The 12604-nt window shown below is 30.5% G+C and overlaps 1 protein-coding gene across 1 annotated transcript; it reads left to right on the top strand.

Moving 5' to 3' along the window:
• Positions 1 to 857: 857 nt before the first annotated feature.
• On the top strand, positions 858 to 1016 carry LOC132729927 (DNA replication licensing factor MCM4-like; the record flags this gene model as incomplete). Its single annotated transcript, XM_060715763.1, is given in 1 exon segment — positions 858 to 1016. A coding segment is annotated over 1 exon segment (97 nt), but the record flags the coding sequence as incomplete, so codon positions are not given.
• Between the last annotated feature and the right edge of the window lie 11588 nt (positions 1017 to 12604).

Below are 12604 nucleotides of genomic sequence, written 5' to 3'. Positions count from 1 at the left end.
AAATAACAAGAATGATCAAATAAATTAAACAAGAATGATCAAATGAATTATGTTTATCATTTAAGCGTCCGTGGCTGAGTGGTTAAGGTTGTTGATTTCAAACCACTTGCCCCACACCGCTGTGGGTTCAAATTCTGACAGGGATTTTGGATTCTTTCATGTGAGGAAGCTATCCAGCTAGCTTAGGGAAAATAGGTGGTTTTACTCGGGTGCCTATTCCTACCTGAAATAATCCACGGAAGGGCCCCTAAGGTCTTCCTCCACCAGTAAAGCTGGAACATCACCATATGACCTATGCTGTGTCGGTGTGGCGTAAAACCCAATCAAACAAACAGGTTTATTTTAGTTCATGAATTTCTCATGGAATTTGGTTACATGGAATACTTGGACATGTCTTTTCAAAAATTCTATAATTTTAAGAACAAGGTTTCATGTTCCTGATTTCTTTGTAAAATGGTAATTTAAATACAATTATATGTATCTATGTGTAAGTAGAAAAAGGTATTTTCTGTGTTTGCCTAGTGTATCATGATCAGTGTATCAGGTTAAAAGATAAGTTGAGTTGACAAATAATGATGTATTTTAAGGATATTGTGAGATTTGTAACTCAACCCAATTTCAGGGGTCACTGATTTGATCCTGTGGCAAGTTGAATTTCTCTGATAAAATTGATCTAGGACATTGAGTCAATTTGTCAGTCATTGCTGATCATAAATCATGTTGGATAAGTAGTCTGTCCCTTGAGGAGAAATTGAATGTTAGGTGGATTGGGGAGCCCGGCCAAATTATGAAAAAATAAATGTTCCAAAGATATGACAAAAAATGTGTTAAACCCATAATTTGTTGTTTTCTTTTCAGCCCGTACCAAGAGATTTGTTTGAAGAAGCTTTGAAAGAATTGCAAGATGAAGATTTCCTGATAGTTACCAACAAAGTCATCAGGCTCTGTGCTTAAATGAGGAAAAAAATGCACGAACTTTGTTAAATACATTGTTAAAAAAAAACTGTTGAAGGACTCCGGAAAAAAAATTACAAATAGGCTACACAAGTTCATTAAAACATGTTGAATATTGTTCCAAATGTAGTTTCTATGATTTTTTATAACATTTGCAATATTCACATAATGTGCTAGTACTGTCATGGGTGTTTTTAAATATAACATTTTTTCCCCACAACATGACTTGTGTAATATATTTGAACAAATAAATACTAAAATGTTTAAAAAAAGAATAGCAGATACATTGTGTTATAGCATAAGTGGGGCATTGAAGAATTATAGCTTGCATAGTTTTATATATACTGTACAAATGTGGGCTAAGGGGAAGTAATGTATCCATATACATTTGTATAATAATGCTACAGTATGCTTGTATTTGTTGTTAAAATGGTGCCCTTGGGTACTAGAGTACTTGATTATTTTTCCAAACAAATTGTATTGATAATAGGGAAAAATACTTGATTCTGACATTAATTTATTTGACTGATGTTGACTCTTGCATAGATAATTTGAAATATCAAAGCTGTCAAAGACGTTGACATTTAGGTCTGTCTGCCATGTTCATTGGTGCTATCTGGCAAGGACAGATTACCGCTGTTCCATCAGGGATTACCGTATGTCAAATTTGCTCAGTTCTCCTGTCAGAAAGTGCTATATGTATTATATATAAATCTTGATATTCTTGTATTTTTTTTTTGTAAATTTTATAGATTACTTTTCTATAACGGTTCCAAAATTATTTCCCTCTCAGTTGTTTTGTATATTTGACTTTTTGTAAATCGTGTATAAATTTTTGAAAGTTGATTGTCAAATTTTTTTTTTGTATAAAAGCTTGATTGTACTCGTACTAAAGAAAAATCAGTAATCTTGTATGATACATTGGTTAATGACCAAGTATGATGTTATGTGTTAAAAAATGATGCAATAATGTGTTCATTTATTATTTTGTTTATGCATATTGCTTTTGCAATTATGTGACCATTAGTGTTCAAAATGAAGTGTTCAGGAGGCAGTTTACAAGTTAAAACTAAATGCAAACTGGCCTAATATATAAACATATGAGAGACAATTTTTAAGTGAATAATTGTGCATAACATCACTAAATTTTCAGTTAACCAGTTTTTTGTTGCAGTAAGTTTGACATTTACCATTATATTAAGGTGGCTGTCTAATTTTTAATACTTTGTGATTTAAAGGATATTCTATACAATTAGAATAGTGAGAAGTTATCATTTTCACTAAGACTGTATAGTGTTTGAGAGAAAACTGTTATGTTGTAGGATTTCAAGGAAGAATAAGGAAAATCATGTTTTATATTATTCACATGTTGATTAGCATTGATATCTGTTACTATCTCCTTGATCATGATTAAATTAATTAAATGATAATTAGATCTGAAAAGTTTGTATTTAAATGTTCATTTCTAAAGATCAAATTGTTTCATCAAAATTTATATTAAAAGAAGAAATAGCAATATGTTTTGTTATTTATTTCAGTACAAATGTCTTCCTAAAAGCCGGAAATGATCTTACCGCATAATGTTAAATATCCTATTGTCCTTTAGCAAATTGATGTCCACTCTGTATCTTTTAAACCAAATATAGGAAATTGAAACTACTTTGCAGAAATGTAAATCCTGTAAGACAGGTTTTGGCTTCTCTGTTCAGAAATTTTTAGGGTGTAGAAACCTCGTGAACTAAGTTTATAGGGTCTAAGTACTGAGGTAACCAAACATGAAGTGTCTGGCAATAATTAGTTTGTACATTTGATCAATGCCTAAACCTATAACTAGATTGGATCAATAACTAGTGGGCAAATACCGGCATATATTTGCACCAGGATGTCCGTCTAAATATTAGCAATTTCATATTCATTCTATGAACTACTCGGCAGAAATGAGACCATGCAGAACCCAAAGGGGGTTGTAACAGTGCCTGGACTCTATATTAGGGTTATTTGTGACCAAAACAATGTCCAGACCAAAAAACAGGTGACAATCCATACATGTATATATAAACTATAAGCACCGTTACAACCCCCTTTGGCAGAACCCATGTTTGACCTCCCATCAGCTTGCTAGTACAATTTTTCTTTTGTATTCTGTAAGAACAATATTAAGTTGTGTTTATACGTTGGTGATATTCATTGTTTTAAACAAAAAATTTCAAAGCCAATTTATATTTAATTGTTCAGTCAGTTCAACATTTGTATTTGATATTTAAGCTCTGTGGTGTATGCACTGGTTTCACATGCGCTAGTCAGACTATTCTCTCCCTTACCAGTTCCTCTCCTGACGTTTCCTCCCTGACGGTTCTCTCCCTATTTTGAGGGAGAACCGTCTGTATATTTGCACATAAGCAGACAGTTCCTCCCCATTTTTATTTTTATTAATACAGTATTATTCAAGATGTTAAATAAATGGGTAAGTTTATTAATTGCTATAAATTAAATGATTGAAGTGTTAAGATGTTAAATAAATGGGTAAGTTTATTATTAAATGATATAAATTAAAGAAAAATATTTTATTGAAATAATTAGATGTTTGATAATGGATAAATTTATTATCAAAAATGATTAATGAATTTTAATCGCTAAATTTCATACTTTTGAATAATGAAGAAAGCCTGGAAGGAGTTCAATTCATAAGTGCATTAAGTTTGTTGTCAGATAATTGAGGTGTTTATTAATTCATTACTGAAGAATCAAGGTGTTGATTAGAGTAAGATATCTGTGAAAAGGGTGTTGATGTGGAAGTGTGAAATTTATGTGATTGCATACCAGTTGTTTCTTATTTATTTTCTAGAACATGTTACCACCTTATTCGCTATTTAACAAATGAATGAATATCACTAGACCTTAACATAATTACAGGTGTATATCAATCACTGGCCAATAATCTTAACCTCTCACATTGAAGGTGTTGATAGGATTGAACAGAACAGAACAGAACATATCTTTTATTCACCCAGGTACAAGAAGATATCATATCGTACAACATGGGGTTATTACGAAATTTACATGAACACAAAATTATACAGTATCCGGTCAATGAGTGTTACAATGATACAAAATCATAAGAAAAAGAGAAAGAGAAAAGAAAAAAAAAATGAAATGAAATATAAGTTTTAAAAATTGATTGCTATTTAGAAATACGTGGGTTGCTGGAGACGGAGGAATGCTCACATTAAATCAACATTAAATAAATACTGATGTCACTCGGTTAATTTTTTTATTTATTTAATTTTCATGAATCGAGTGCGACTTTCAAGAGAAAACACGAGAAAAGTAGTCCGTTATTTATGAATGGAATTCCACATTACTGTTAATTGGGTTACTACTAGAATACGATTGGCTGTTAGTAAAGATTTCAGAGTTTGCCATTGGATAACTTACTGAAACAAAGCTAAAAATAAAAATAATTGTTCCGTACAAGAATAGGGACATGTTTACGTACAGTAGTGTTATTACAAGTTAATTTATCGTATAATAAAGGTGAATTGGACTTAATTGACATTGTCTGGTAAGTGCATACGTTCATTTATAGTTACATAAGAGTATGAATTGGTTGTAAGCTTTGTAGTTAAAAAAATACATATAAAATGACATTTCTTTTCATAATTAATATTATGAGCAAAAATAACAAAAATAAATATAAGTAAAGATAAATAAAAAGAGGTAAATAGAGAGGCATTGGTATCTTATCACTTGTATAGGGGCCTATCAGAATTTTTTTATTATAAGTCGTATGAAGCCACATACTTTCGAAAGTGTCCTTACGGAAGTTGATGTTAATAGAAGCTTAAAACCATAATCGGATACGGTATTTTCATGATACGGTATTGTCATGAAAGTTGATTTGTATGAAGAGGGTCACAGTTTCAGAAAGAAAGTCGTTCTGAACTTCTTTCATTACGATTACATAAAATGCATTTTCTTTCTTGAAGTAAGGTTCCATCCCATCTGCCCGTTCCCATTGGAAGTCTGTGGTTTGCAATTCGATATTTAAATAAAGTGTTGCAAACACGCATTGGTAAAAGCTTAAAATATATTTTCGAAACCTGGGCTTTCTTTAGAACCATGTAATGTATGCCTTTATTAGAGAACTGAATTTGTGCGTGCCATGCCTGTCTAAATTGACCTATAAGTGTTTATTTAACGGATCTATGTTTATATTTTTTATTTATATTATGTTGATTTCGCCAGAAATCGGGTCTCCCTACATCTGTTACAATATTTTTGATTTTTAAAATCCATTTCAATTCATAATTAGTTTGATTAAGAACGGAATTGAATAATTGATAGGTCAATGTATGGTCTTTTCCTATAATAAGCCTATGTCAAAAGGAAATCATACGGGCTTGAACCTAATAGCAATAGGGTATCTCCCAAGCTCGCCGTAAATCAAATATAAAGCGTTGCTTTTCCTAGCTTTTGTTAATTTTCTAAGAAAGTCATTGTGTACCTTTTCAAGTTGATCGAGATTTTCAAACCCAAATATTTCGGAACCGTAAGTTAGAATTGGTAGAACAGTATGATCAAAAAGTTTAAGCATCAAATCTATTGGTAAATCAGCGTTGTTTGACTTTGACAGAAGAAGATACATTGCTTTGGTTGCTTGCTCAACTACATGCTTTCTTGCATTCAAAAAAGATCCATTATTTGTAAAAGTTACACCGAGGTAGTGATATTTGTTTGTAACTTCGATATCCTGAGTGCCTAATTTAAAATTATAGTTGTGAGAGTTTCTAGCACCAAATATTATTATTTTTGTTTTATTTATATTCACTTTAAGTCGCCAGGTTTGACAATATTCATTAAAAGTATCTAAACAATTTTGAAAGTCGATCGGGGAATCTGACAGTATAATGGTATCGTCCGCATATAGCAGGATCAATAGTTTAAGCATAGAGTCGAGTCATATATATCTTTTAGCTCTATGCCAACGTTACCATACGATTGCATATATGATTGAAGATCATTAAGAAAAAGGGAAAACAGCGCAGGGGACAAATTTTCTCCCTGCCTGACTCCGATTTGGACATGAATGAGTCAGAGGATTCTCCATTTTGTAATATACACGATTTAAATATTTTTATACATATTGTAAATTACATCGAAAAACTTTCCATTAATAAAATTATTTAGAAGTTTGTGCCAGAGGCCTACTCTCCACACTTTATCGAAGGCCTGTGAAAAATCCACAAAGGCACAATAAAGTTTTTTCTTTCTTTTTTTGAGAAGATCAGTTAACAAATGTAAAGTAAAAATATGGTCACTACAGGAATAACCTTTACGGAAACCTGCTTGATTTTCAAGTAGAATGCCACTTTCTTCTAAGAAGCGCGTCAATCTTGTGTTTAATATTGAGGTGAACAGCTTACCTAAGCAACTTAATATAGTAATGGGGCGATAATTAGCTGGATCTTTTGGATCTCCTTTGTTTTTATACAAAGGTATAATAGTACCTTCTAACCAGCTGTGTGGTATAATTCCAGTATTTAAAACACAGTTGAATAGCTTAAGGTATACAGGGAGCAAGATAGTTTTAGTATTTTTAAGATATTCATTTATGATATTGTCAGTCGGACTAGATGACTTGCCATTATTTAAGTTATTTATGCATTTCATTATTTCGCCTTCAGATATAGGTGCGTTTAGGAATTGGTTCGATTCTCGGATGGTGGCATTTTCATCATAAAAGTCATACGGTTCTTGATCTAAGTCGGTATTTATGTTTTTGAAATGATTATATAACTCTTGAATTGAAGGCGATGGAGTATCTAATTGTTTTGGTTTCAGATTTTTAAGAAATTTCCAGTAGTTTTTGGGACTTTTCTTGAAGAGATCTCAGTTTATTTGCATTTAAAATTTTTTGTTTCTTTATGTAATAATTCATTGTTCGTTTATATTTTTTGCTTGCGTTTCGTAGGTTTATTTTATTGTCATTATTTGGTGTCTGCCTATATTTTTCTTCAGCTTTATGATAATGGTTTCTTGCTTGGTGACATTTAGGCCCATACCATGCTTTATTTGTTGAATTATTGTAATTATTATGTGAACTATTTTTATAAGGAGACTTTTTAGGAAAGGTATTACTTGCGGCATTTGAGAACAGCAACCCTAATTCTTCTGTTATATATTCAACTGTGTTTTGTGATTGTGGATACGAGTTCAATTGGTCTTTAATTTCTTCGAGTTTATTAAAATCTATGTTACAGTTAAAATTAATCGAGTGTTTAGGGTCCCAATTAGGTCGCTGTGCAGCTTTGTTTGGCTCATTTTTGCCAAAATGTTTTATTTGTGAATTTATACACCAGTGTAAGGCATTATGGCCATCAGAAAAAAGTGAGTCAGTTTCAATTACTGCAAAGTCGGTTACTTTATCAAAGCACTCAGCAGTTGCTGTTACATAATCTATTACAGACCTATCCCTAAAAGTACATTTTCCTACATTTCTATCTTTTCCCACCCTGGAATTAAGAATAAATATGTTGTTGTTTCTGCAAATATCTATCAGTCTGAAACCATGAGTATTAGTTCTGCTGTCACTAGAAATACGTGAAAGGGGAATTGAGAGATTCTCTAAAATAGTAAATTTATCTAGATGGGATTGAGATTCTACATCAATATCAAAGATTTCATTGAGAAACGGGTCAGATGGAATGAAATCATTTAGCTGAGCTACTCGTGAGTTAAGATCGCCAGCTAGTTGAACGTATTTGAACTTACTACACATTGATGTTATTTCATTTTCAAATTCGGACCAATCATCTTCATTAAAAAATCTCGAATTTTCAGGGGGGAGATAAACGCATCCATGTATTAAGTTTTCACTTAAGCCGACAATTTCCTTTTTTATTGAGACCCATAAGACGTATTCCGAGTTACTTTCTAATAAATCGACATAAGGAAAAAGATTATCTCGGATATAGATACCAATACCTCCCGACTTTCTTTTGTACTTTTTAGACCGATGTTTTGCTAGAAAAGAGTAACCATCAATATCTACAATATCATATAAATCAGTATTCGTTTCGGAAACAGAGAAAAAATCATAATTATTTATAAAGTCAACAAATTCTGGATAGTGTAACCGCCTTTTCAGACCGCAAACATTTAGTGCCGCAAAAAACAAACTGCCATCAGTTTCACTACATTGTACATTCCCCCTGCTGTACTAACGGGGATGGTTTGAGTCATTATTGTCGCTTGCCCACGGACGTTTGATTTCGGCCCCAGACGCCCCTTGTTGAGAATTCCTTCTGGGAGCTTGACTACGCTTGTCACGGAACGGCGGTGGAGATTTTGATTGCTGTCGACCGCCTCTATTAACAGTGCGGTTCGGAGACACGTTAATTTGCGACAACTGTTCGTGTTTCTCGTAGTATTTCTGTTTATTTTTGTCGTCTGTCCAGCATGAGTCACTCTTCCCAGCGGATTGATTTGTTTTAATCAAGGTAATATAGATATATTGTTGTTCAGGGTTTTCATTATTAACAGATTGGCGATTCATATCAGTTTAAATGCTCTTGAAATTGGTTGTATATTAAAATATCCCCTTTGACCCTTGGCCAAACCTGTTGTTTTCATTGGCATATTTGTTGCCTCAGATAAAAAAGAAAACCCCGTCTAAAAAGACATTGAAACATAAAATTAATCAATGAAGGGGTTAAAAATAAAAGCCTTTGGTTTTTTTTATTTTAATTTTTTACGAATTTAAAAATTTATAAAAATCATTGTAAATTTTAAAAATACTTTTTTAAGCAATAAGGATTTTTATTAAAAAAAGTAATTTTTTATTTAATTTTTAAAAATTTTTAAAAACCGAAAAAAACAGATTTTAAAACTATTTATTCTTTTTTTTTTTGGGAAATTCAATCAACCAAACGGTTTTTAAAAGTTTTGGTTTAAATTTAAGAAAAATTTGGATTTTTTTTAAAAATTTAATGAGAATTATTTTTTTTTTTCGTGTACCAAAAAAGGAACTAAAGTAAAAACACCTGTTTGTTTCCATATTTTGGCAAAATGGGATTTCAAAATTTAACCATGGATTTGTAAAAGGGTTTAAATCCTTGGCGGGGGTCCCTAAATGAGTTTTATATAGGAAAAAACCAAATTTAAAGCGGTCTACAAAAAAAAAAGAAAAAGAAATCAGTGGGGTTTTTGGGATAATTTTCCTTAAGGAAAAATTAAGTTTTTTTGGGGGCGGGCCTTTAAAAACTTTAAAAAAATTAATTTTTTTTCTAAATAAAAAGAATGACAAAAAAATTTTAAAAAGAAAAAATTTAAAAATGGTTTTATTTAAAATTAAGCTCCGGCTGATTTTTAAAAGTTTTATTTTCCCCCCTTTTGGGCCCAAAAACCCCGGGGGGGTTTTTTTTAAATTTTTTTCAAAATTTTTTGGTTTTGCCTTTTTTAAAAGTAAATTTTTTACCCCCAATTTAGGGAAAAAGGTTTTTATGGGTTTCCTTGCCTATTTAAAAAAATTTTAAAGAACCCCTAATTTCCCCCAAACGCGGAAATACCTTTTAAAACCTTTTTGTCGGTGGGGCCCACACCTTTTACAAAAAAAAATTTTTTTTAAAATTATTTTTTTAAAAATTTGTTTAAAATGGCAACTTCCCCCTGTCCTTTTTAAATTTAAAATTTTAAGAAAAAAATGCAAAATTTTGATTTTTTTGGTAATGGAATATCTTATTTTATTTTAATTTAAGTGAAAAAGGAAATTTCCGTGGGTTTTACTCGAAAGGATTCAGGTTTAAAAAAATTGATTACAAATAAGGGGTTTTTTGAAAATTTTTTTGGATCCTTTGAGATTTTTTAATTGAAATTTCAGGGCAGGGTTTTGTTGGGAAAGGGAAATTTTTGAAAAAAATTTTTATCAAATTTAGTAAAATTGGGTTAAAAATTATTTACCAAAATTTTTTGGGGAAAATTTGGCCCTTAAAAAATTTAAATTTTGTTATTTGGATTTTTTTTTGGGCCCCAAATTTAAAAGGAAAATTTCCAAAAATTGACAAAAATGTTTTACAAGGGCCTAAAATTTTTTTTTTCTTTTTAAAAGGAACCTTTAACAAATTTTTGTTTGAAAAATTTCCCTTGGGAAAAGAAGCCGGGGAAATTCCCCTTTTGGAGTAAAAAGTTCTTTTCAAAACCGGTTCTTGTTCCTAAATTTTTTGGGAAAAAAGGCCAACTTTTTAAAAAATTTGGGGTTTAAAAAAAACTTTCATCCAAACAAAAATTTTTAAAATTTTAGGCTAAAAAAAGTTTTTAAAAATGGGGGGAAAGATTTTCAATGTTTTCTAAAAAAATTTTATACTTTAAATCAAAAACAAATGTCAATTTTGAAAAGGGGGGTTGTTTTAAATAAAAAAACATTTTTTCCCAAAATGTTTGTGAAAAAATTTTTTCCCCAAATTATTGTTTAAAAAAAGGTAGAATAACTTTTTGTTAAAATTTTTTAAGTGGGAGAAAAATTAAGGCCCTTCATAATTTTTAAAAAAATTTTTGGAACAAATTAATCAAAAAAAAAAAAATTGTATTTTTAATCCCTTTGTATAAAATGGTTGGGACTTTGAAATTTTTTTTGTTTAAATATGTTTTTTTTGGAAACTAGATTTTCTTAAAAATTATTTCCCCATTTTTTTTTTAAAAAGGGGGAAAAAATAGTTTTCGAAATTTTTTTTGACAAGGGTTATTTTCCTTTTAAAATTTAAATTTAAAGATTTAAGGATTTTAAAACAATTTTTAACCCCTTGCCCAAAAATTTCCTTTTTTCTTTTTTGGCCCAGGTACAGGGGGGGGGTTAATGGAAACGTAAAAAAAGGGGGGGCCATTTTCCCCGGGAAAAGTTGTAAGGGGTATTTAATTTTAAATTCTGATATTTGTTTTTTTTGAAAATTTTTTTATTAAAAATTTAAAATTTGAATCTTTGGAATTCCTTTTTGTGTTTTTTAACTTGTATTGTCTTTTCAAAATCGGGGGTAAAATTTTTGGGAAAGGTGTTTCAAATTTTTTTTTTTTAAAAAGTTGTTTTGAAAACTTTTAATAAAAAAAAAGTTTTTAAAAATTATTATTGTCTGTTTTACCTTGGGTTTTTAAGAACGGGGGTTGATTTTTTATTTTCCCAAATGGGGCAAAATAATGTTTTTTCATTTTTTAAATTTTGGGTTTAGGGAAATTTTGTTTTTGGGGCTTTTTATGGGGACCATTAGGGGTTAAAAATAAAGTTTTAGGGGGCATTTTTTAAAATTTAAAAAAAAAATGCAAACTGGCCTAATATTTTAAACATATAAAGGGGGAAATTTTTTAAAGTGAAATTTTGAAAACATCAAAATTTTTTTTTTTAAACCATTTTTTTTTTTCGGGAAAATTTTTAAATTTTTCCATTTTTTTTGGTGGGGGGGTCAAATTTTTTTAATATTTTGGGTGTTTTAAAAGGGATATTCTTTTACAAATTAAAAATGGGTGAAAAATTTTATTTTTTTAAACTAAAAATGAAATAGGGGGTTTTAAGGGAGAAAACTGGTTTTTTGTAGGTTTAAGGGAAAATAAGGAAAATTCCATGTTTTATATTTTCCATTTTTAAAGGCTTTTGGTTTTGGGTTACCTTTTTTCGGGGTTCCCTTAATGATTTAAATTAATTAAATATATTAGAATTTCTAAAAAAGTTTTTTTTAAAATTTCTTTTCTAAAATAAATTGTTTCAAAAAAATTTTATTAAAGAAGAAATGAATATTTTTTTGTTATTTTTTTCAGAAACAAATTTTTTCCAAAAAACCCGGAAATTTGGATTTTCCCGCTTAATTTTTAAATTTTCTATTGTTTTTTTGAAAATTGGGAGGGCCAACTCTGTTTTTTAAAACCAAATATGGGGGAATTGAAACTCCCTTTTCCCAAAAATTTAAATCCTGTAAGACGGGTTTTGGCTTCTCTTTTTCAGAAATTTTGGGGTTAAAAAACCTCGTAAAACTAATTTTTTATAGGTCTAAAGTACTGAGGTAACCAAACATAAAGGGTGTCGGGCAAAAATTTTATTTTTGTACATTTGATCATCCAAACCTAAAAGTTTTGGGATCAAAAAATGGGGGGCCAAACCGGCATATTTTTGGCCCCAGGATGTCCGTCAAAATATTAGCAATTTTCATATTCTTTCAAAATGTACTCGGCAAAAATGAGCCCATGCAAAACCCCAAAAAGGGGGTTTAACGTCCCTGGACTCATATTTGGGGTTATTTTGCCAAAAAATGCCCAACCCCAAAAAAACAGGTACAATCCAAAAGTATAAAAAAAATTTATAACCCCGTTACCCCCCCCTTTTGGGAGAAACCCTTTTTGGGACCCCCCAAAACTTGCAAAAGAAATTTTTTCTTTGTTTCGAAAAGAAAAATTTAATTAAGTTTGGGGTTTATAACTTGGTGATATTATTTTTTTAAAAAAAAATTTAAAAACCCAATTTAAATTTAATTGTTGTCAGTTAAACTTTTTTGTATTTGTTTATTTAAGCTCTGTGGGGGAAAGCAGGGGGTTTTTAAACATGCCTAGTAGACTTTTTCCTCCCCCTTAACCATTCCCTTCCTGACTTTCCCCCCTAAACCGGTTCCTCCCC

Source organism: Ruditapes philippinarum, unplaced genomic scaffold (assembly GCF_026571515.1).
Source record: "Ruditapes philippinarum isolate M1 unplaced genomic scaffold, ASM2657151v2 ctg19256_1_1_1_1, whole genome shotgun sequence".
NCBI lineage: Eukaryota > Metazoa > Mollusca > Bivalvia > Venerida > Veneridae > Ruditapes > Ruditapes philippinarum.
This window is presented reverse-complemented; position numbering and strand designations above follow the sequence as displayed.